General features: G+C 36.6%; 1 protein-coding gene across 1 annotated transcript in view; it reads left to right on the top strand.

The window, feature by feature from the left end:
• The window catches only part of LOC140170039 (extracellular tyrosine-protein kinase PKDCC-like), an 80,038-nt gene that overhangs the window by 42,572 nt on the left and 9,852 nt on the right, over window positions 1–27,614 (top strand). The window contains exon 2 of the mRNA XM_072193354.1: window positions 22,149–22,277. Coding sequence (XP_072049455.1) covers window positions 22,149–22,277 — 129 coding nt within the window. The remainder of the gene's footprint in view (window positions 1–22,148; window positions 22,278–27,614) is intronic.

Raw genomic sequence — 27,614 nt, 5'->3', positions numbered from 1 at the left:
TCTGGTATCACTCTTATATTTGGCTTATCAAAACAAAGCCCACTCAAAGCAACTGAACCGGGAACTGAACACACGTACGAAGGCTGGAATTGGCAAGTTTATGATTCGTCAAAGTTCGTCTTGTAAAATTTAGCCTCTCATGTTTATAGAAAGAATGTTGCTGTAGTGAACATTTTGCATACTGTAACAATACAATAGTGACTCCTAGTTCTTAAAAAGCCACCTGAAGAACAACTGAACCACAAAGATTATATATTAAGCTTAGCAAATTTACATAAAATATGCATAAAACGAAAACACAAATTCGAAATAAGTTAAATATTGTGCCTAAATGGTTATTCAGCAGGCAGGACGCACGGACATATACCTATCGATCTTAAAGCAGATACCTTAAGGGCCAGTAAGATTCCCAGGTCTTGTAAGACGAGAAGACACACAAATATCTCATTCTTTCTTAGATACGGTTGACCTATGTTTTATACCCATCAGGCAGACTCAGCAACACTGAAAAGAAACGCCAAGAAACATTTAAAGTAAAATGACGTTATAACTCTTTAAGTTATTTGCAGAAATGCTAGAACATGACTTTCAGAAGGTGTTGCGTTGCGTACTGCAACACTCCGGCAAAGCAATAAGCAGATGAGTTAACTAAAATAGATAATCGATCACATAGTTTGGAGCCATTTCTAAGAAATTTCAGTGGTTTAGAAAAATAGTTTTTATTTTGAGAAATTTAATCGTTTGAGTTATGTGCAACAACACCTGAAACAAATTTACAACATCAGCAGTACCTTTTACAATTTGCATTTGTCATGTTTGTTAATGAGTAAGCTGCAAAAATCAAAGACAACAATCTTTATTGACGTAAAAGCAAACATAAAATATATAGTCAAGAGAGAAATAACTACAATAATATAACATCTAAATCTACATGTGCAAAGAGAAGGAATAATAACTGATTATACAAAAGAAAAGAAATTATATTATATGGTTACTTCCGGGTTTGCTCTCACAGAAATTAGACACCTGTGCTTATTTCTTCTCTTTTTAAGCTAAGTTGAAGTTGCAACTATTTTAATAAAACAATTATAATAATGAAATTACAAAAGATCGATAATACAAGCATGAATGAAAGAAAAATATACATAATGAATTATTATAACCCGGCTTGTAGCTGCGGGAACACGTCGTTTTACTTTTCCCAGGATGCAAGTCGCTTTTGATTTACTATAAAATTTCAATTTCAAGAGCATTTAACCCTCACTACATTAGAATGAGCACAAACACACCTCTTATTACTGCAGTTATACTTATAGTCTTTCGAGCTTTTCGGAAATTTTAAACTGACTTGTGTCATGTATGTGGCGTATGGCACTTGTATTCAAGGAAGGCGGCCCAAGTCTATCGACTATCTTGTCTGTAATTGGTATCGCCCAAAGGAAACTGGCAAAATTGAAATTTTATTCGCTCACTGGTTTCCGTTAATGGGTTAACGAAGGAAATTGGCATTTTTGATGCTGACTTGCCATTGACTCGCAACAGGTATCACCAAGATCCTATCAATTCACATCAATATGATTAAATTCTAAAAACATAATGTACCAATTCCGTCAAAATTTCAATTTATTATTCTTCTACTACCTTATGCCCAAAATGCTGAAATAATATTAGTAATAACGGCCAGGAAGGGTTTCTGACAATTTTAAGCAACAATAACGAGGTAAAATGGGAGAAATACACTGGCTATTTTGGCCATTTAACACGGAATGCTATTAGTCCAGTAAATGGTCTATGGTTTAATGTGCATCCCCCAGGACTCTACCAAGCCAACCTTTTTGGCTTCCTTTTATGGTCCTATCCCAGCAAACACAAAAACGTTTTTAAAATGTTTTAAATAACTTATATTTTGGCTTTTGGTTTAGGTAAAAACGTTTTAATAACATTAAAATGGCGGGTTATAAAAAGGTCATGATAACGTTTAAAACGTTTTGTATGAAAACACACTACAACAATATTTTTAAATGTTTTCAAAAAATGTTATTGTAAACTATTTTTGCAAACATTTTTGCCAAATACCGTATTGTGTCACTACTTAAATAACATTATGTTAAAATATTTGAACCCAGCAAACACAGAAATGTTCTTAAATGGTTTTTTCAAAACCTTTTAATAACATTTAAATGTCGGGTTATATAAAGGTCATGTAAACGTTTTAAAACGTTATTGAAAATATTTTGGGCAAACATTTTTCGCAAAATATTTTTTCAACCCCAAATAACACTCTGTTTAGAATGTTTTGTATCAAGTTTTCAAGAATGTTTTTGGAATGTTATTAAAACGTTTTTATACCCTTTATATAACCCGGCATTTAAATGTTTTCTGTAAAACATTTTTGTTTGCTGAGCAGTAGATTATCAAAAAATGTTTTTTAAGGTTATGAAAACGTTTTATACTCTTAATATACCCTTTATATAACCCGACATTTAAACGTTTTCTGACAACCTTTTATAACCTTTTGCGAATGATGTCGAAAACGTTTTGTGTTTGCTGGGATAACACATGCAAAATGTTAACAAAAAATAATTCCCGACCATATTCAAGGTTAAAAGTCAACACAGTGGTCAAATTTCAAAGTTGCTCAAATATGGTTAACAAGAAAAAGTATAGTTTGACCTACCTGCGACATACCGTTCTTGAGTTATAAGCAAAAAGTAAAATTTTGGGGTGGTCAGTTTTTGGCCACACAGGGTCAAAAATAAAAATGCTCCGATTTCAACGAATGTAAAAACAAGTCAAATAAGGAATAGGTGTAACCATGTAGGGTGTTTCGTTACCTAGGAAACATCACAACATAGGTTGTGGTCAATAGGCTGTAATGGGGATTGACCTTTATTGGTCAATTTTGTCAATAACGAAGCATTTTAGACAGTGCAAACGATTCCTTCTTTGACTTGTTTTTACATGACGAGCAATTTGAGACAAATTACGTTGAAATCGGAGCATTTTTAATTTTTGGCCAATGTTTGACCAAAAAACTGACCCCTCCAGATTTGACCTTTTTTGCTTATAACTCAAGAACGGTATGTCGCAGGTAGGTCAAATTATACTTTTTCTGAACCCAAGATTGTATCTTGGACGTCCAAGGTTAAACATATTATCTTAGGCGTCTTTAGAAGCTATCCGCAAGGGTGCTTAGTACGAATTACTCACAAATGAACTGAACATTGCTCTCTATGTCCGCGTAACCATACACTGAGTTTGGGCCTTTGCCCTTTCTTTACCATTAGAACGTCCGCATTTCCTTCACAAATTTAGAATTAAAAAAATATCAAAACGGGTTAAAAAAGTTAACAAAATAATATGCGCATTTAAACTCCTTACGTAGTTTGTCATCAGTTTTGTTGTAAAGAGTAACTGAAATATGACCATACATTGCATTGTAATTGATAAATAAAATATTAGATTGATGAATATCAATTACTATTCACTAAAATGTACTGAAATGAAATGATCTTCATAATTCAACATATTTTCCTACATTATCAAATAATTGTTTAGAAATAATATGATGAATATGGCAATAGCCTTACTCGAATAGAACGTAATCCAAATACATATGTTTAGCCAGCGAATATTAATATTATTTTTATCCATAAGAGGCACTATCAAACTACAATCTCTCTTTAGCTATATATCAAAACATCATTTTGTCTTTACAGTTCAAGGATCTCCTTGTCCACTAAGCACTTTTAAGTACGAACCCACCATAATTTGCGATGAAATAGCGGTACCCGAATTGTCGACATATAACATGGTAAAATAGAACGATTCCAAATACTAAACTGTGTCTTGGGAGATGAGAATATTTTTCCCGCGTAAACTAACGCCCCAGTCGTCTGCTGAACAGTTTACGTGATTCACATAACCAATTATTTATTCTTAAATTTGAGATTTGCATCACGAATGTCTAAATATTTTTAGAAGATTGGAAAAACAAAGGTCGAAAGGAATAGTAGGAGAGAAGTCGTGTGATTGGGATATTGACCGAGTGATTAAAGGGGTGCTTGCTGATGAAATTTCATTCTTAAACATTATTTCATGTGGTTTTAAAGAAATTTCTTTACAATTGTAACTACCAGAAACAAGCAATCACATATTCGATTTGTTTTTGACCAATCTTGTTTGCACACTTTAAGAAGTAAAGGTTCTGCTAGATAATTGCAAACCCAGAGGGGGGGGGGGTAACTTTCAGGGGGGACTTCTACAATTGTAAAAAAAGTACCCCAAAATGCCTTAAGATCTCAAATACCAGGGCGGTCAGCATGAGGGGGGGGAGGAGGGGGAGAAGACTTCTCACTCACACGAGGAGCACCTTTCTTCCCCATTCCATTTACTTTTTTTATAGCCTATGTCGTATAGCTAGGCGCCAATCTAAGCTAATTAAGTTAAACATTATACAATTCAAAAGTCATTTACATTTTCATTTATTCAGTTCTATAGCCGTTTCATTTCAATATTCTATTTTGTTTTTCATTAATGTAAATTTCGAAGATAACATAATACTGGTAATCATCGCTCAGAGGAGAATGGTTTAAGTATAGCTGCATGGCTCTTATAGTAATTTTGTTCAATAGTAGAAATGTCAAATCTTACGTCAGTATGGATTGAGTTTGAGAAGATGATCTTATATACCATCTAAATTCAAAGACAATTAAATCAATTTGATGAGATTAATTATATGTCATTGGCATCAGTTCTACATTTGAGATGAAACTTATACCGTTTATTTTATTCCTTGTATATTGATTGGTTCTAAAACTGTGATTGGATTGCTGCCTTAAGCAGTATGTAGACTCCGAGTATTAGACGTACAACATTGTATGTAACATATCTACGTTATTTAATCTATTGCCATTCTATTGCCAGTAATGTTTAAGTTCTAACGAATGTTTGATGACGTAAAATCGATAATATGTTACGTATAATATATGGTAGAAATATATTATCGATTTTACGTCATCAAACATTCGTTAGAACTTAAACATTACTGGAAATAGAATGGCAATAGATAAATAACGTAGATATGTTACATACTATGGATGGCGGAAACCTTCAAAATACGCCTAAGAATACGCCTAAGAATACGCCTAACCTTAGACGTCTAAGATGCAATCTTAGACGTCTAAGATGCATTCTTAGGCGTCTAAGATGTAATCTTAGGCGTCTAAGAAATTCGCGGTAGACTTAAATCAACGAATCACAGGACTAGAAATCCCAAACAACCAATCATCTTAGGCGTATCCAATTATTGACCAATGAAATCTTAGACGCCTAAGATTTTACACGCCTAAGAATTCTTACACGTCTAAGATTGACCATTTGACCGTGACTAGTGATGGACGGTATCAAAACGTACAACGGACGCTGTGCGTTAGAGAATATTTCGAACAATGGCTGGGTGGTGTGTTTTAATAAACTCCTTTTCTCTCCATAGCCACCCGCGTCAATCCCAAAGAGAAAGGGGTGATGGGGTGGAAGGGGGATAGGGTACATGTTCTCCCACCTTTCGGCACAATGGCCCATTGTTTTGTTCTTTTCAGCCACTTTTTGACAACTCAGGCGGAACAATGTATTTTTACATAATAGGCTTTTTTTCATTTGAACATAATCTAGCAGTTGATGTTGTTGTTGCAAACTGATAAAACTTTAATTTGTTTTAAATATTTTGTTTTTCTGATGACTTGCAGTTAATGTAAGATTTCTATTTGTGTGGCTATAGTGTAAATGATGATGATAATGATGATGATGATGATGGTGTTGTTGTTGCTGTTGTTGTTGTTGTTGTTGTTGATGATGATGATGATGATGATGATGATGATGATGGATAATACAAATGATGTCAGATGATTATTAGAGTCGTGGTGGTGATGATGATGGCAGTGATGAGGGATTAGATTTAGTATGAAATTGTCACCCCCCCCCCCGCACCCACCCAGTCAATGTTGTTTTGATACTGAGATAGGAACGGACTAGTATTGGCTCCAACATTGATTGGGGGAGGGGGATGCAAGCAATATGAAACATTAATGTTTGCCACTCATGTTACTTGTAATGTTTAAACAAAGAGCACGTGTCTATGGTGTCACCCTGCTCACTTTTCATGTATGTTTTTTCTTAACACGTATGCTATGACTGAGCCAAAATACACAGTTAAGAGACCTCGATACCTCCATTCAACAAGAAAGTTAACCTGACGGTGTAGGGTATGATGCGTTTATATCCAATACGTTCAGAGGTCAAGTTATTACTGCACACACATTATAAGGTCAACCAACTGTGTCTTTATAATTCGAACAGCGTGTGACATATTTTCACCAAGGCCCCCGGGCCAAGGCCAAATCGTCTTTTATTATTGAAGAGATCAGATATGCATAATTTCAGTCTGCAAAGTGCAAGAAGACAAGAGGTCAAATTTTCTATGTTAAAAATAGAATCATGGAGGTATATAAATATATGCTAGGCATGTTTGTTCCTCTTTGTTGTTTGTGTATTAATTTTCATCATCATCATCATCATAATCATCATCATCATCATCATATCATCATCGTCGTCGTCGTCGTCGCCCTCATCATGCTCATCAACATTAATACGTGACTACTACTAGCCACACCAAAACAGCGCACCAAACCAACGAAAATAAAATCAAACCAATTAATCAATTTTGCTGCAAGTCCTCAGAGAAAATCACATTGGTGATACCGTCCATCACTAAAATATCAATCTTAGACGTGTAAGAATTCTTAGGCGTGTAAAATCTTAGGCGTCTAAGATTTCATTGGTCAATAATTGAATACGCCTAAGATGATTGGTTGTTTGGGATTTCTGGTCCTGTGATTCGTTGATTTAAGTCTACCGCGAATTTCTTAGACGCCTAAGATTGCATCTTAGACGCCTAAGAATGCATCTTAGACGTCTAAGGTTAGGCGTATTCTTAGGCGTATTCTTAGGCGTATTTTGAAGGTTTCCGCCATCCATAACATACAATGTTGTACGTCTAATAAAAAGTCTGCACTGCTTTATGTACTAAGTAATGACGTCGTTAAAAAAGTTGTAACAAACATCAACATGGTAGTAACTGGAACATCAATAACGATTAAAAATGCTTATGTGAATGTAAGAAAAACTGTATAGCAATGGAAAGGGAAAATGTTGCATTTATTATGCTACTTGACACAAGTCAAATCTAATGAATCAGTATAATCACCAAATCGGTCCAATTTGACCAGCGTTTTAGGGGTAACACAATCAACAATACTATTTGCCATGAAATACTGCCATCATGCCACCTGTTACCAACCGTCAACATAATTATACCAACCCATTGCCGCGGCACTTTCTGGAAAGCTGGACAGTGTTGCCAAAACCTTTTCAGCGGCAAATTGCCTTCCCAGGCCGCCGCGGTGAATGACTCCCAAGTAGCCCATTTTTTTAAGATTAAAAAATATATCAATAAATGGTAAAAAAAAACCATTGTTCATTACAATTTCGAGCTTCAAAGACTAAAAAACCCTTTTAATTCGGCTAAATTGAATATCGTAAATTTATACGTCAAAGTACTGCCGTGGCCTGATACTTACAAAAGAAGCCCATTTATAGGGGGGTTATAGGTAAGTAGCAGTATGGTGTTTTAGCGGCAAGTGATTGACAAGTAGCCAAATTGTGCGTTAAAGGCGTGGCGTTGACATCATTGATTAACTGGACTGAACAAAGTCTTCTGGTGTAATTGGTTTCCAATTTGGGTCGTAACTCATAATAGCTCTTGGCTGTATGACAAGTTGTCATAGGGACAGGAGTAGAATTCTGTTTGGAATTATAGCTGTCAAAAAGAAATGCTTAAAACTTTAAGGGATCTACAGCGTAATGCTTATTGCTGTATATTTGACTCCAAGCTTTGTAGCAATATTGCATCATTTAATTCATCAGATATACTCCATTGCACTTTCACAAACGTCGTTAATTTTTAGTTGTTGGCAACTGCTCGTTTACAATTCTCCATGGTTGTAGATTGATACGGGTGGGCGTCTTACGGCTTGTGCATATCAATCTTATTCCGTGCCCTGATTTCATGGGGATTTCATGACATGGGAAATCGTAATCTCTTAGTATAGTGTCATTGATTTGATACACTATTTGCATCTTTTATATATTCCATTAACTAAGGATCTTAATCACTGGTTAACATTTGAGATTTGACGCTAGAAAACTAGTTTGGTATAATTGAATACAATTTAGCACTGCACAGGGCAGCGCTTTTATTTACATATTTTCTGAATCCTGCTCTCCGCGATTTAATGTCTGGTATAAGAGAGAATGTGGAGCAAATTGGTAATATATCTTAGTTTGGAGTATATATATATACATATGGATGATTATTATAATTTATATATAGCTCATATTCATGTGTGGTCCGCTAATAAATCTTATATTGTAGAGTGTTTTGCATGGAAGTCAACGTCAAGTTTACCATTTATTTTCAATGCCGTCTCTTTGTTGCCATAATATCTCCATATTTAAGCTATATGCATGTCTTAGAAGATACATGTTTTATCATTCATTTCTGCTTACCAAACGCACCGAATCGATTTGACTTGGCTCAAAACTTGGGATAATAATGTTTGGGCGATGAATGATGATATTCCTCGTATGAATCAGAACAACTCCCTTCAATGTTGAATCCCCAATATGTTATAATTATGATAATCTTTTAGATGTAGCTGTTGTCGCCATTGCTATTGTTGTTGTTGTTGTTGTTGTTGTTGTTGTTGCTTTTTGATATTGTTCCAACTCTTTTGCATTTGCTTTGCATGCTCGTCATCGTTCAAACCAGTAACTTGTTGGTATATCATTTGAATCAGTAGACTAGTAGGCTAAAAATGGCCTCATATGCACTCGACAAACTTGTAATCTGACCAGCGTTTTAGGGGTAACACAATCAACAATACTATTTGCCATGAAATACTGCCATCATGCCACCTGTTACCAACCGTCAACATAAATATACCAACCCGCGGCACTTTCTGGAAAGCTGGACAGTGTTGCCAAAACCTTTTCAGCGGCAAATTGCCTTCCCAGGCCGCAGTGAATAACTCCCAAGTAGCCCAATTGTTTCGTAAATGTATGCGTCAAAGTACTGCCGTGTCCCGATACTTACAAAAGAAGCGCAATTATAGGGGTTATAGGCATGGTGGTTTTTGAGTAGCGGCAAATGATTGACAAGTAGCCAAATTGTACGTTAAATGCGTGGTGTTGACATCACTGATTAACTGGACTGAACAAAGTCTTCTGGTGTAATTGGTTTCCAATTTGGGTTGTAACTCATAATAACTCCTGGCTGTATGACAAGTTGTCATATAGAGACAGGAGAAGAATTCTGTTTGGGATTATTAGCTGTCAAGAAGAAATGCTAAAAACTTTAAGGGATCTACAACGTAATGCTTATTGCTTTGTGTACAACTATTTGACTCCAATCTTCAGCTGATCTTTGTGCTTTAAAATATGTAACATTATTGCTGTATGCACAACTATTGCAGTCCAATCTTTGTAGCAATATTGCATCATTTAATTCATCAGATATACTCCGTTGCACTTTCACAAACGTCGTTAATTTTTAGTTATTGGCAACTGCTCGTTTACAATTCTCCATGGTTGTAGATTGATAGGGTGGGCGTCTTACGGCTTGTGCATATCAATCTTATTCCATGCCCTGATTTCATGGGGATTTCATGACATGGGAAATCGTAATCTCTTAGTATAGTTTCTTTGATTTGATATACTATTTGCATCTTTTATATATTCCATTATCTTAATCACTGGTTAAAATTTGAGATTTGACGCTAGAAAACTAGTTTAGTATAATTGAATACAATTTAGCACAGGGCAGCGCTTTTATTTACAAATTTTCTGAATCCTGCTCTCCGCTATTTGATGTACGTGGTAATATCTGGTATAAGAGAGAATGTGGAGCAAATTGGTAATAAATCTTAGTTTGGAGTATGCATATGTATATGGATGATTTAAATTATAATTTGTATATAGCTCATATTCATGTGTGGTCCGCTAATAAATCTTATATTGTAGAGTGTTTTGCATGGAAGTCAACCTCAAGTTTACCATTAATTTTCAATGTCGTCTTTGTAGGTATAATATCTCCATATTTAAGCTATATGCATGTCTTAGAAGATAGCCTACATGTTATATCATTCATTTCTGCTTACCAAACACACCGAAGCGATTTGACTTTGCTCCAAACTTGGGATAAGAATGTTTGGGCGATGAATGATGATATTCCTCGTATGAATCAAAACAACTCCCTTCAATGTTGAGTCCCCAATATAGTAAAATTACGATAATCTATTAGATGTATAGCTGTTGTCGCCATTGCTGTTGTTGTTGTTGTTGTAGTTGTTGTTGTTTTGTTGCTTTTTGATATTGTTCTAACCCTTTTGCATTTGCTTTGCATAGCTGAGGAGCATTTGTCATGCACGTCATCGTTCAAACCAGTAACTTGTTGGTATATCATTTGAATCAGTAGAAGTCAAAAGTTAAAAATTGAAGAGGGACTTTTTGTAATGCCATGTCATCACTCCTCGACTTTGATGAAAAACTAAAGATCGTAGCAACCATTGGAATAGCAACATAGAGGTAACCCTTTAAAGGAACATGAGCTTGCACTTCATCAATGATTGATTGCTTGGTTATGAAGAAATCTAGTTTAGTTGACAATATTGTCAGAGACTGCTTCACGGGCAGCTGCCGAGTTTGGCATTCACAATTTTAGCCAATCACTTCTGAAGTTTCTTTATGGTTTACAAAAGTGACAAAATAATGTCGTATGCATATGGTATGAGGGCAACTTGGTCGATGCCAGACGTCGTTTAAGTTCTGATTTAAATTCAAACCGCAGGTTCCAAAAATTAGGATCATGTTCAAAAGAATTTATAACCTTTTTGTTTGTATATAATTTGTCGTCTTCCCACAATGTAGGCGGAGGGCTAAAAATGGCCTCATATGCACTCGACAAACTTGTAGATAATTTATTGACGAATTCGATCCGTCGCTTGTTTCACCACACACACACAAATGTCTTACCTGCGCACTCGGTGTTTATCTGTTACTACGTCTTTGAATTAAAAAAAACCAGCAGACCGATGTATGAATGAATGAAGATACGAATAAATGAATAAGGAAGATTACGGATTTAGTTATGAAATGGAATAAATTGATGTTTTTACCCATATACGAGCACCGAATTTGACGCTTTACCAATAACAAGATGACATTGATAAGAAAACGTGTTCAATAAATGCAAATGCTACACTAAACTGCAGAACAAATACACCTGCTATAGCAACATAGTTTCAACGAGCACAATTCTGCGATAAAGACAATTCTTTGATAAAGAAATCCTTTGGAGTGTAATGATATTAATTATCATACGCAATGATGTATAACAGTATTTCAATTGACAGGATTTTAGGGAAAACGTATAAAAAAGGTACCCTCATCTTGATATAAAATGGTATTCATTTTTGAATAAGTTTGTATCTATAGTTACTGAAATTGAACTTGGATGGGATGATTGATTACTTGCAAATGTGTATGTTCATTAAGGAAATGACATGCCGATATGTGCCGTGATAATGCGGGCTGGGCCCTAAATAATTCTCCACAAATTCTCCACATGTATGAAGGGTAAATGGATCACGCACCTTTTGAAATTCATAGACTTTGCATTGCGATCATTTCGATCATGATCATGACTCAAAAGCATGATCCAGTTGACATAGTGATAATCGGATTACACGTAACACTTCGCTGGCGAATAAAGATAGATTGAATGAATGAATGAATGAATGAATGACACTGTTTAACTAATATAGATGCCCTGCATGTTTTTATCGATTGGCTCCAAACAAAGGATTTGAACCGGTGTTCTTCACCGTAATCATGGCGCAGGGCAGTCCATTCCATCAAATGTTGTCATCAACCTATTTGATCGTAGTGCATTTGTTATGTGTATGAGACGAACTGTCGCGGTAAATTGCAATCATGCTTTTGTTGAATGCATTTGAGAAGTCCGCCATATTTACGGTATGATACGTCACTGCACAACCTCTATAAATTTGATATGGAACTAGATTCAAAATTTAAGAACAAAATCACTGTTTTTATGTCCTTTTTTTTTTAGACACCTGTCAATGCCTGTAGAGATATTAAAGAGAGATGATATGTGCACTTTGCAGAATTATCACTTCCATATTCCATATTCATGATTAAAATCTTGTGTGTTTCTTTTTAACTTTGGTCATGGTGGCTTCCTCGGAATGCATGTTGCAATCCTGGTACACATGGATTTCGTATTCCCATGCAACTGCAGTTGGTTCCTGTCCGCATATGACATCATGTGATGATCTATCGTAGATACAGCTGCATTACCTTATTTTCGTCTCATTAAAACCTATATTGATTTCCAAAAACGCGGTCAGTTGTTCGTATTAATCACTAATATGAAACACGGGTGCTTCAATCATCAGATCATAAAAATAATTAATAATCATCCGGTTCAAAGAATATTTAATATACCAATATATGATGTTAAGTGAAGACCTACCACTCGGCGCTGGTATATGGACATATTACTAACGTTGTAAATATTTATGCATTTGTTCGTTACACCTGATTTAGTCATATAGATGCGTAATACTTTTTGTACAGTTTTTAATTGCACGGTTTCACTATCATTTTGACCACTGAAATTGGCTTAAATTTACAAAAACAGCTAAAAATGATAACCATCGCAGCATCTTGAAAAAAATATCATATAGGCCTAGGCAAACCTTCATACGGTACATAAAGACTATCTGTTACGATAGAAGTCCAAACTGTAATCAGGTTTGCATAACAACCAGGAACCGTTAAAGGACGGGTATAGTAATCTTCCCATTCGCTTCTCACCAATGCGGTCCGGGTTCAATTCCCAGCGGTGTGAGTTTTCCTCCTGCATAGGACCTCTTCCCATATTCATGTCCCGTCATAGCATCAACTTCTCCGCATGGTCTATGACACTAACGCACTTATACTGTACCTCCGTAACATTAATATAAACGCGCGTAGAAACAAAACAATGGGCATTATACGGTTGCCTGTCACTCTGTAGCATTGCATGTTAAGTGTCCTGGTTCGAAACCTGGCTAAATTATTTCTTATTCTTTCTTATTTTAATAGGGTCTTCGAGTTTGACGGCACTGTGCTGTTTTTCACAACCAAGCCCCTGAATGAAGGGTCAAGCACCCGTAAATGCCAGTTAAATTGTGTATCGTATGAAACACAGAATATAATAACGATAAGAAAGATGACTGTCTATTCAAGTTGAAATAGAATCAGATCTATTGAAATGATCATTGATCATTAAATAACACAAAAACGTCCTCGGGGAAATAAACTTTCTTACCGTCCTAATGCTTTCCCAAGAGAGAAAATCACCAACCTTTGGTCGCTCCATTTGGACCCGAAGCGCTCTTTCATTCAATTGATAAATACAAAGTATCGATTTGAGGATATTAGATAAAGGCGGCATAGTAAAATATCATTAGTTGAAATTGCAAAGTGTTATAAATGCTCAGTTAGGTTGTACAAATAAAGCCTTTCTGCGGTCAAATTGAGCTTACGTATAATATAAAAATTGAATATGATTATGTTGTTATAAATTAACCTGAGCGACCAAAATTTAACTAGTCTGATGGACACAAAATTAACTAGCTCGAGAGACCAAAACTTAACTTTCTCGAGAAACAAAATTTAACTAGCCTGCGGGAATAAAATGTAACTATCCCAATTGACCAAATTCGTCACTCTCCCCCGGGGGGGGCACTCAACTTTTTTTGAAGTGACGGTGTGTGCCTGTCAATAGGCCCTTTTCTGAAGTCGAATATACCTGATGACTCCCATTTTCGTTAAAGTCCTACCCGATGATCCCCATTTAGGTTTAGCTACCCGATTACCCTCACCCTTTTTTTTTGCCATAAAATAATGCACAAACATTCAAATTCCCGTATTTCAGCAAATTTGTATTGTAATTTGGCAAGTTTAGAAAAAATTTGTTTCCAAATTTATTATCCAATGACCCTTTTTCACAATTTTATACCTAATAACCCCCTTTTTCAATTTTGTTTATATCCAATGACTCTTTTTTTGTTTATACCAAATGACTCCCTTTTAAAAACATCATTTTTATGCGATAGGCAATGACCACCTTTTTCAATTTTGTGTATATCCAATGACCCCTTTTTCTGTTTATACCCAATGACTCCCTTTTAAAACAACATTTTTATGCGATAGGCCCGTACTTCCCGAAGTCAGCAGGTCGCTATCACGTAAGCAAGGAAGCAAGCGATCAAAAACTGATACTGACAATTACATTTATTGACATCATGTTTTAATGCGTGTTCCGTTGTCTTTAATTTAGTGTACCAAAACAATGGGGTAAAAATCAAACGTCAAAGTTAAAATTGAACCAACACTGCCCTAAACAAAGTCATCACGACACAGGGGACTGGAGCTATAGGCGTGTTATACCCCTAATGAAACCAATCACATTAATGGGGCATGGTTCCAATTTCAACGTCAACTTTGATAAATTATTATCAATATTGATGCGTGTGCGATGAAATACGTGATGTTTTAGCAAAATTTTGCGGAGAAAACTAGTGCACGACTCCCACATTTACTTCCAGTGGGCTAATTGGATACATTAATTACGTTATATACGGCCGGGTATACAGCCAACTGTGAAAAGAATGACATGATTTAAAGTTGCGATTTAGGGAGTTACTTATTTTGGGAGTATAAATTTGAAAATGCAGCTCTACCTTCAATGGTCATGATGGTCGTAATGGTTGGTGGTGTGTATACGGAGTCGTGATTTACCATGTTTACCGAGGTTGTAATTATTCTAGAATATCTTACACCCGTTGTTTTCATTGAGACCTTTAAAGCAGGGTCCATTCACGTACAACGTGTTACGTGTATGTCAAAAAAGGCATTCAAGTATAATATGTGACCGTACACTACGAATGAGTTGTAAATGTCCTAAATTGTATTATGAGTTACAGTGTAAAATGTGCATGAAGGTCGTATTCATAGGTAGCGCAATTTGGTGCGACACGTATCTCATTCTGAGCGCTAGTCAAACACCTTTTAAGCCAATCAATAATGATATTGTTAAAGAGGATAATTAGCTTCTACCTATGTCTATAGAATTCTTAAATATCTCTAGTCTTTGTTTGCTTTGGTTAAATTCTGTTCAAGTGGTGGGTTACAAAGCATTGTATTTTGTCTAGGTATGTATAACCAACAATTAATAATGAGAGGACATTTCTGAACCTTGTTGTCTTGGGGATGATTTGAAATGACCACCAATTATGACTGTTTGATATTTTGGAATTAGCACATTAACCAAGACTTTATTTGAAACTCATCCTCTTTCCGTTGGAGATTAAAGTTAAATCTTTCTCAGAGGGTGTATGAAATTCAAATAGGGCTGCCTAAAAATGTGTTCATTTCATTTGAAATTCGTATCCCCCATGTGGAAGATATTTCCAACATCTTTCACAGGGGTAATATGTGGCTATTAAAGGAATATCCCAATATGTGCGAAATAACTCACCACACAGTTAAACAAGCTTTCGTATAAGAATTAGTTCTTTTGTATAACATCATAACTAGACTATGCCATAGTCGATTTTTGATAAATAACAATATGTTATTAATCATGCTGAACGCATTCAGTTGAACTCGAAATTATACTGATATTTATTACATCAAAATACTAGTATAAAATGGTTATGAAAAAGTTTATATAATTATATTTGTGACAGTAAAAGTAAAGTATACGTAGGCTTATATTATTGAATGCAACATATCATAATGGCATAACTATAATGGCACTTCGATAGAGAACAATTCTAATTTTAGAATCTGCCAGTTTATTATCCGAGTTAAAAATCGACTATGGACTTTCACTTTTAAGCAGAACTTTACCCCGGGACTTCGTTCTCTAAAACACACTGTCAATCATACTTGTTTATCAATCAAATCTAACCACAAGACTAAGCATGGTGGTACAATACGCGCTAGATGCGTACGTTCATCCACCAACTTTCGCGCCAGCACAAAAGCGCCGCATTTAGTTGTGTACCATGTATAGTTAATGGTAATGGTACGTGTCGGGAGGATTTAAACAATAACGAGATCTGGGCGACCAATCACAAGCCAGATTCATTTAAAGATGCATTACATCATGACCAATTTTAGTTAGACCAGAAATTGGCTTAACTCTCCATAGAGTCCCGTGTTAAAAATGTAAATAGCAATCCAAAGTCAGTAGTCCACTTGGGAAGCTAACAAACAGAGGGAGTGCGGTGACTAAAAAGATCAGATGTGAAAATCTATCAATTGTGCACAAAATATTTAATAATTGAATCAGAGTTTTAAGCTTAAATGTAATAGCCAGAGTATGCACAATTGGCAAGTGGACTACGGAGAAGTCTACATCATAACATGCATACGGTATATTGAGTCTCTCTTATCGACTGAAAAAAAGCAGATGGCGATTCTGAATAGAGGTTTAAGACTGTCCTTTATCGGTGGCTCTGAAAAGAGTTGTTTTGTGAATTGCCTTATGGCGAAAGATAAGATAAGGTACCAAGGCCTAGATCTACCCACCAATGTGGTATATGCGTTTCGGAACTGGGCTATCGCCATATTTCTTCATAGGGCTTGTTTACCCAATCATGTTCTGCAGATGCGCATAAAAATCCCCATTGATCATGTTGATCACGATATTTGGCCAACGCGTATTGCATTCAACTGCGACGTGAGAAATCTGTAGTCACATCTTGATAAGCATATATTTGGTAACTTGCATGGATTTACACCTTATTGGATGTTTTTACGTTTCTGGAGACTTTTTTTATACTGAAATTGAAATAACCCGGCTAGCGAGAACACAAAATACGAGCATGCAGAAACAGACGATACTAGATATCTCTATTGATCGAATGCGTAATCTTAAAGGGATGGCTCGGTAATCTCTCGTGATTTCCCGCGGGAAGAAAGGAGGATTTTCACTTCACAACAGCAGGTACTGATGACCTATAATTTCCATGCCTTGCACAAATAATACCATAGAGAATAACAGTGAATTTGTGCCGTACAATACGTGACAATCTAAGCTTAATGAGTTCTGAATTCAGCATTATCACGATAACATCTTACTTTAGTTGGTAACATGTTATACGCATGCGCTTAGATATTAGGATGGATTCTCCTGATAGTACGGATCAAGTGATTTTGAGATAGGAAATCGTACGTTTGTTTCACCTTTTTAGTTCATCAAATTGGAAAGTAGTTCGTGTGACAAAATTGAATCGAATACAGTGACAATGTTGAAAATAAAACGAGGAGGCATGTGATAGGGAAACTGCTCAAACCTGCCAAAACTAAATCTACAATGATTATGCAATTAAGCGCGCACACTTTATCTATAAGATACATGTTCATGTATGATTAATCATCATTAAAGTTGAATAAAATTGCAACCATATTGAAATAAGGTAATGAGAAAATGACTATATGATGTAATGACTATATGATGTGTTTACACCGGCAATAATTTAGCAGAATACTTTTAAAATAAACAATAATACTATACCATTGAAATACAGATCAAATCATTTCACGAATTACAAAAGAAATTAATATGATAAATGTCACATTCATTGTAGAAAAATGTCCATTGTCCAAGTGAGAGGTGTTGCAAGTTTCAAGAAAGTTTGGACATCAATCTGCCTATAATTGAATACCAAAATCTTATTTTTATTGTCATAACATTTTATCTACATTAAATTGAAAAGAAATCAAATAATAACAACTAAGTTCCTTTATAAAATTGAAGAGAAAGCCGAACTAAAAATAGAAAATTAAAAAACAACGGTTTGGGGCCTCGTAATCATAAGGTAAACAAGTGTGTCAAAAGCAATTATTTTGAGTATCGAAATTAAAATATGTCAAAACTAAATGTATTCCGTTTTGAAGGTCCCTGGACTTGATTGTATTAATCAACATGAATTTGAATTATACGTTTTATGAATATATAACTTCAGCTTTTAATACACTAGTCAGTGTAGAATGTAATGCTCCTAAATTTGACAGTAACATAGCCATGATATGAGCTGCCAACATTTGCCTGTACATTTCCCAGTATTAGACCTCATATCAATTTGTAAACAGTACGATGAAAATACTTTTTGAATTACGACATACTGTAAATGTTCGAGTTAACAGTAATTCTTAAACACTTGAGAACGTTCCTGCAATCTTATTGGTTCTTACCCGTGTGATATGACACGATATCACACGGGTCAGCAAGTGTGCATCGACGCGATACGCGTACTCGCTATTTGAACCAATCGAAAGCGCATAGCAACAACGGGACTGATCGATTTTAAGTCCTAGGTAATTCCTTGCAAAATGTAGGATTTCATTTGATTAAAGTTTGTAATACTTATGATATATTTATTTATTGGCGTCAAACAACTCGGCTTCGCCTCGTTGTTTTACTTAAAATAATGATGTCGCCCGTGTTATATGAGACGATAGATGCACTCCAGCGGCTAAAAACAATACCTTTATTCTATAATTTAAGTATTGTTATTTTATAGTATGTTGTAAAGGTACCAGGTATTTATTGGTAGATTAGCTGCATGTGAATTTACTATAAAATTAGCATTTTGGCAGTATATATAATGTAGTGAATAAGACGTGATTCTCGTCAGTAGATAATGATGCCAAAACATGATGAGTAGTGTCTTATTTACTCTAGGTCAGCGTACTCGCAGAGTGATTCAGTATCTTATTTACTCTAGGTCAGCGTACTCGCAGAGTGATTCAGTATCTTATTTACTCTAGGTCCGCGTACTCGCAGAGTGATTCAGTATCTTATTTACTCTAGGTCCGCGTACTCGCAGAGTGATTCAGTATCTTATTTACTCTAGGTCCGCGTACTCGCAGAGTGATTCAGTATCTTATTTACTCTAGGTCCGCGTACTCGCAGAGTGATTCAGTATCTTATTTACTCTAGGTCAGCGTACTCGCAGAGTGATTCAGTATCTTATTTACTCTAGGTCCGCGTACTCGCAGAGTGATTCAGTATCTTATTTACTCTAGGTCCGCGTACTCGCAGAGTGATTCAGTATCTTATTTACTCTAGGTCCGCGTACTCGCAGAGTGATTCAGTATCTTATTTACTCTAGGTCCGCGTACTCGCAGAGTGATTCAGTATCTTATTTACTCTAGGTCCGCGTACTCGCAGAGTGATTCAGTATCTTATTTACTCTAGGTCAGCGTACTCGCAGAGTGATTCAGTATCTTATTTACTCTAGGTCCGCGTACTCGCAGAGTGATTCAGTATCTTATTTACTCTAGGTCCGCGTACTCGCAGAGTGATTCAGTATCTTATTTACTCTAGGTCAGCGTACTCGCAGAGTGATTCAGTATCTTATTTACTCTAGGTCAGCGTACTCGCAGAGTGATTCAGTATCTTATTTACTCTAGGTCAGCGTACTCGCAGAGTGATTCAGTATCTTATTTACTCTAGGTCAGCGTACTCGCAGAGTGATTCAGTATCTTATTTACTCTAGGTCAGCGTACTCGCAGAGTAATTCAGTATCTTATTTACTCTAGGTCAGCGTACTCGCAGAGTGATTCAGTATCTTATTTACTCTAGGTCCGCGTACTCGCAGAGTGATTCAGTATCTTATTTACTCTAGGTCAGCGTACTCGCAGAGTGATTCAGTATCTTATTTACTCTAGGTCCGCGTACTCGCAGAGTGATTCAGTATCTTATTTACTCTAGGTCCGCGTACTCGCAGAGTGATTCAGTATCTTATTTACTCTAGGTCCGCGTACTCGCAGAGTGATTCAGTATCTTATTTACTCTAGGTCCGCGTACTCGCAGAGTGATTCAGTATCTTATTTACTCTAGGTCCGCGTACTCGCAGAGTGATTCAGTATCTTATTTACTCTAGGTCAGCGTACTCGCAGAGTGATTCAGTATCTTATTTACTCTAGGTCAGCGTACTCGCAGAGTGATTCAGTATCTTATTTACTCTAGGTCAGCGTACTCGCAGAGTGATTCAGTATCTTATTTACTCTAGGTCAGCGTACTCGCAGAGTGATTCAGTATCTTATTTACTCTAGGTCAGCGTACTCGCAGAGTGATTCAGTATCTTATTTACTCTAGGTCAGCGTACTCGCAGAGTGATTCAGTATCTTATTTACTCTAGGTCAGCGTACTCGCAGAGTGATTCAGTATCTTATTTACTCTAGGTCAGCGTACTCGCAGAGTGATTCAGTATCTTATTTACTCTAGGTCAGCGTACTCGCAGAGTGATTCAGTATCTTATTTACTCTAGGTCAGCGTACTCGCAGAGTGATTCAGTATCTTATTTACTCTAGGTCAGCGTACTCGCAGAGTGATTCAGTATCTTATTTACTCTAGGTCAGCGTACTCGCAGAGTGATTCAGTATCTTATTTACTCTAGGTCAGCGTACTCGCAGAGTGATTCAGTATATTATTTACTCTAGGTCAGCGTACTCGCAGAGTGATTCAGTATCTTATTTACTCTAGGTCAGCGTACTCGCAGAGTGATTCAGTATCTTATTTACTCTAGGTCAGCGTACTCGCAGAGTGATTCAGTATCTTATTTACTCTAGGTCAGCGTACTCGCAGAGTGATTCAGTATCTTATTTACTATAGGTCAGCGTACTCGCAGAGTGATTCAGTATCTTATTTACTCTAGGTCAGCGTACTCGCAGAGTCATTCAGTATCTTATTTACTCTAGGTCAGCGTACTCGCAGAGTCATTCAGTATCTTATTTACTCTAGGTCAGCGTACTCGCAGAGTCATTCAGTATCTTATTTACTCTAGGTCAGCGTACTCGCAGAGTCATTCAGTATCTTATTTACTCTAGGTCAGCGTACTCGCAGAGTGATTCAGTATCTTATTTACTCTAGGTCAGCGTACTCGCAGAGTGATTCAGTATCTTATTTACTCTAGGTCAGCGTACTCGCAGAGTCATTCAGTATCTTATTTACTCTAGGTCAGCGTACTCGCAGAGTGATTCAGTATCTTATTTACTCTAGGTCAGCGTACTCGCACAGTGATTCAGTATCTTATTTACTCTAGGTCAGCGTACTCGCAGAGTGATTCAGTATCTTATTTACTCTAGGTCAGCGTACTCGCACAGTGATTCAGTATCTTATTTACTCTAGGTCAGCGTACTCGCAGAGTGATTCAGTATCTTATTTACTCTAGGTCAGCGTACTCGCACAGTGATTCAGTATTCATTTATTCTACGCATAAAATAATATTTGATGGTGAGCGTTTCATTCATATATTTCAGTGCAGTATTATAATAGTTCAGTCATCGAAAACAACGTGCTGCTGCTACTATACCTTTCCCCGTTCGAAATTAAAAACATTAAAATTTTCGCCTTTCAACAACAAATGTATTGCTGTGAAAGTAGCCATTTTATTTCTTGTTTCGTTGCACCCTCAGCGTCATTTAATTGCTTTTGCCATGTGTCATAAATCGTGTATTCATTGAACTTGGACAGTAACGTTTATCTTGATTTGTTTATATGTGATTGTTTGTGGGTAGGGGTGGGTGCGGGTGTGGGGTGTATGGGGGCATGGTGGGTGCGGGTGTGGGGTGTATGGGGGCATGGTTGAATAGTGTGTAGTTGCCACTTGTGTGTTGAGTGGGGTGTGTTTATTGGAAAGGATGTATAGTTTTGGGGGTGTTTTCATGTGTTGACGAATGTCGTTTGAAAACAGTACATGTAAACCCTGCAATATTTTTTTTATTTGGCCGGGTAATATTCACATTTGCGCATTTGTCCCGGTAACGTAATTTTACTAGCGGGTCAACGGGATGATAATTTTGCCCCCCCCCCGCCTGTTATGGCTCGGTGGCCTATTTATTATGCATGTTAACCAGGCATTCTTATCTGTCTGTTTTATCTACAGTTACTTGGATACTGCGTGAAAGATGAGAAAAAAGAGGAAGAAACTCCTAGTGTTACTATAGCAACGGAGTTTGGAGTACCGCTCACCTTTATCACTCTGCTACAAATGTCATGGGAAGATAGACTCAGGGTAAGATGCTGTTTTATCATTTATAGTTCCTTGTTGGTTTTTTTTTATTTATTCATTCCATTTCACAATTTGCTATTCCGGGACAATTTGGCCCCTTCCCCCAGAATCGGAAATTTGATGTACTAAAGAATTAGAATCAGCATAATAAAAAAAGACCATTGAAATCAAGGAGATAATTGTGTCTGCTATAATGGTTAGTTTAAAGAGTTCATTTGCAATCAGGATAAAACCTAGCGTTTTCAACATCTCTAAAACTTTGGGAATTCCTCAAGAAATACAAGAACTATGCAGATATGGCGAGGAATATGTTGGTTCTTTATACGACGACTCACAAGGAATTATTATCAACCATAGTCCATAATACATGTAATACATCATCTTTCTTGTTCCAATAACCTGTTTTATTCCTGTTTTTCAAATCACAAAGTTCATCGTAAACAAACACGTTAGACTGTTAACCTTTGCCCTCCATCTGACCTCAGGTCACCCGGATGGGTACCACCATTTGAGACCAGTGGGCACCGTCAGAGTATATATGCCATAAAACAGGATGTCCCAAAAAGATCACAATATTCGGATGGCCAATGATGGTGTGTATAATATATCTGTCTTGAATTAAAAATTTAATTTAAAAAAGTTACAGCACTTTTAATCAGTCCAATTGCCGTAGGTTTAAGCAGCTTTCGTTTGATGCAGTATTACGAATGTAGAAATCTTCTTAAAATACCTCATAGGTTTCGCCATTATTCGCCATCCCGGTGCGGTGTTAAGATCTATCTGGGATATCACGGATTCGCCAAGTGTCTCCAAGTGTGCATTCATTTATATTTAATAAGTGTAACCTGGTTACACCAGGTGTAAATCATGTCGTTATTAATTATTAACCAATTAACGAACGTTCGAACAACCAGTATTCATACGATGTAGGTCACACAGGTGAACCCGAGTTAAATATCAGTGTCGCTATGTCAGATATAATTGTTTCAAGGATGATTATCATCCAAGTGGAGGAAATGTGTAACGAGCGTGTTGCATATTATTAATATTGTGATCATCTTCCTATTCGGCGAAATCGCTGCATTTATTTCACATTATAATAATGCCAATTGGAACGTTTTTCGATGAGTCAACAGTTCTATGTATCTTTCATGAAAATCGGCATGTTTGTAATTTCTTGAAACGGCAAAAGTGTTGCTTGGACTGCTTGCTGGCGTCATTGTAATCTTTCAAAACAGTCGCAGAAATAAATGCCACACTGCAAAAACAGCAGAGTATTAACACTTAATAAACACTCGAACACTTTAATGGCTAGGTTTGTACAGTGAAGGTATAGGGGTGTTAATTTATAAACACTAAACCACGTAAAAATGTTTTAACACAAAATGTTTAACACAAGAAATAAATGGCATGCAAATTACCTGGGTTGTTTTGGGATGATCACCGTTGCAAAACATAATGCTTTTCGGGCCAAAAGGAAAGACGCACGAGCAATAATTGCTCTATTTTGTATTCTTTTAGGATTTTTAGAGGGGACGTCCTATATGGACAATTTTAGGGGAGTGACGTGTCCCTGCCCCCCCCCCCCCCACACACACACACACTTTCTTCGCCTATGTTGCCTATAGTCCATCAACTCAGAAGTACGAAGTAAATCTGTAGCATCGGGGTGGATGCTTTGCGTCACACGCACTGTGTGTTAAAAACGCGACGCATGTTTATGTACAAAATATTTCTTGCAGATTAATTCGTTTAGCAAAGATATCGTGAAATTGAATTTCGTTCTGGTATACCAGAACGAAATTACAACACATTGCCTATGGAGCAGTGTAATACACATAATCATGCATAACTCACAAACGCAAAATCGGAATCAGTTGAAATTTTGGGAATAAGCTTTTTTCTTGGATATCTACTGAAATATGCCATTAAAAGAGGATGCTAGGATCACGAAATACTCCTTTAAATAATAAGACTTTTACGACGACAGTTCATTTGAAATCATGTCCAGCAGTCAATGAGCATTGAGTTGTATACTGAAGTATCAATAGTCTGGTGCCGAAACCCAAAATATGTTTGTTGTTGTTGTTGTTGTTGTTGTTGTTTCTATATCGTCAAGACCTGCTGATTCAGAACCTGACGGGTACCACCTCAGCACGCTTGGGCATTTCTAGATATCCAAGATGGCCGCCAAAATGGCTGCCATCATATATAAATAGCCATATTTCAGCTATATAAGCAGGGAAGGTGATGATTTTAGCATCTTTGAATGGGTTTTAAGAGTCAGTGAATTCATATCCGTCTTTATATAAACCACATAAATCTTCTTTCACATTGAAATCCAATATGGCTGCCGAAATGGTCATAGCAGGTATGAAAATTATGTTAGTGACTTTAAATGGGATTTAGGGGCCAACGAATTTATTTTTGTCTTTATATAAACCACTGAATTCTTCATTCACATTGAAATTCAATATGGCTGCCAAAATGGTCGCCACCATCACACATAAATAGCTATATATCAGCTATCTAAGCGGTATGGTGCTGATGTTAATATCTTTAAATAGGTGTTAGGCTCAGCGATTTCATATTTGGAACATTATTTGTCCTTATTTAAAACATTGAAGTCTTTATTCACACTGGAATCGAAGATGGTCCGTCATCTTGGGTGAACTGTTATTGAACATCTACATCTGTCGGAAGCACATTGCGGATTTGTTGCACAACCACAACATATCATCCTGTGTATTTCTGAATGTGCTAGTTGCACATTATCTGGTAATGTCATTTGTTTGGTACACCTTTCAGCAAACCCCAACTGACATCCATCCAGATCAGGCTGTAGATGCTAACTTGTAAATAAGCTCGTTTCACATTTTCAGCAAATGCGTCAGTTGTTGGTGGCAAGGTTTCAACTTTGGTGTGGTTGTAACTTTCTGTTTTGTAACTTTTGACAACCAAGTGCTATGCCAAATCTCTGATATCGTCCCAGTTGACTGCTTGCATGGCATGCTGCATCAAAGGTGGTAGCCGCTGCAATTATGACTTGTTATCCACGACTTGCTCCATAATACAATGTCACAACCAGAGAGGATATGAGTAGCCAAAAGTTGTGGAACAATATCTGCATGCTTCTTTGTGGTTGCTGCAATACTTATTTGTGCACGCTTGGAACTAGTACCTTCCATGATAGGAAGGTTACATGTGTCAATGTAGCAATATGTGGACAACAAGTGTCATCACATATGACTTTGATATTCTCAATCCCTTTGTAAGCAATGAAGACAACGTGCTGAGACATAATAACATCAGCTTCGCATGGTCCGCTGGATCACAACACCCAAATTGTCTTCTTGTGTGACAAATCCTGTCACAAAACATTGATGTGCTACAGTGTTTGTAAGCTCAAGATCTTTCACACGATCCCAGAGTTGTTGACAAATTTAATGATGTCAATGATGTTTACATTGTTATTAGTGACATTAAGTGTGACTTGCTTTTGTGGCAGGGAGCTATTAAGGCCAAGATGGTGTTGTCTACTGGCTTGCTTTCCAGCACTTTTGCTGAATGGTCATAAAATGCTTGCTACTGCAATAAAATATTATATGCATCAACATCTCAGCTTGTGTACTTTGATTTGCCAAATTTCTTTCTCGTAAATATATAGTCCAGTGCCAAAACCTTCCTCCCTCCCCCTCCCCCCAAAAATAATTTAAAAAATTCCCAAAAGTAGCCTCCACACACTGTTTTTTGCATCAAGGAGCACACAAACTCTGTAGCACACCGACTTCTTGTGCAAAAGTCAAAAATGGGTGTTGTGATCCAGCTGACTGATATGAAAATAAACCATGCGAAGCTGATGTTATTATATCCCAGCAAGTTGTCTTCATTGCCAATCAAGGGATTAAGAATATCACAGTCATATTTGATAGCACGGATGTGTTTCTTTTGCTCACACATTGACAGCAATCTTACCTGTAACTTTTCTATAGCTTGGAAGGTAGTTCCAAGCGTGCAATAATAAATATTGTAGCAACCACAAAGAATCATGTAGACATTGTACCACAACTCGTGGCTGCTCATGGTTGTGACACTGTAGCATATCTTTGAGGAATTGTTAAGGCAATCTTTATCAAAGTCCTTCTAAAGTACCCATAAGTTAGACAAGTTAGGTGATATAAAACAAGCCGTGGGTGACATAATTGCAGATGCTGCCACCTTTGATCCAGCATGGTATGGAAGCAGTCAACTGGGACGATGTCAGAGGTTCGGTACAGCACTTGGTTGTCAAAAGTTGCAAACAGAAAGTGACCAACAACCACACCTTGTTGAATACGATGCCACCAACAACTAGCTCATTTGCAAGCGATGAAGCGAGCGTCCCCCCTACCTGGATCCATGTCAGTTGGGGTAGCTGAAAGATGAAAAAGAAAAAGCCCACACCTGTAAAATTACCAGATATTGGGCAACCACCATCTTCATACATACTCAGGATGATATGTCGTGGTTGTCCGACAGATCCAACTCCCCAACTTGCTTGCACCGTCAAAAAAGATGGACATAAACTGTAGCTGAGCAAAGTGATCAAGAAAAGATGATGAAGAACCTGATGAATTAAGTGACCACATCATCCCCTTCAACATAATCAGCTGTTTAAATTATTATTATAGTTCTTTTAAGAACCGTGCTGTGTTCTTTTAAGAACTGGGTGTGCTTAAAAGCACACTCAGCACTCAGATGTAGTAATTCAAGTAAGATGGCGGCCATCTTGGATTGCAATGTATATAGACTTCAATGCTTTAGATAAGCACACATATGTGCCAAATATGAATTTGTTGACCCCTAAAACCTATTTAAAGGCACTATTTGCTAAAATAGCTGATATATAATCTATTTATATGTGGTGGCGGCCATATTGGATCACGGTTGTTTGATGTGATCATTTATTAGTTTTTCTAACTAAACATTGTTTAATTTTCAATTTTAGACCTGGCCGCTACCAACAGCTATCATACTATACACATTATATTTTGTAGCTATTTTCAACATAGATCAAAATTTTCATCGTGTTCTGCCTTTTTTATTTTATTCTATAAACTGTATATTTGTGTGCAAATTGAGGGGGCTATTTACATTTATTTTAAATTAAATTTAGTCCAATAATGAGTTCCTTTCATTTCATGATAATTTTTAAAGAAAATTTCCTTGTTATTTCTTACTCATTTTTCCGACGTTTTAATGGCATTTATATGTGTCTACCCCTTGTTAAGATGCAAACAAGATTTAAGATAAATAGCGCCATCAGTGTTCAACTTTGCTTAAAAATGAATACAGTTCTAC

Source organism: Amphiura filiformis, chromosome 14 (assembly GCF_039555335.1).
Source record: "Amphiura filiformis chromosome 14, Afil_fr2py, whole genome shotgun sequence".
Classification (NCBI taxonomy): domain Eukaryota; kingdom Metazoa; phylum Echinodermata; class Ophiuroidea; order Amphilepidida; family Amphiuridae; genus Amphiura; species Amphiura filiformis.
The sequence above is the reverse complement of the archived record's forward strand: the minus strand, read 5'-3'. Positions and strand labels throughout refer to the sequence as shown.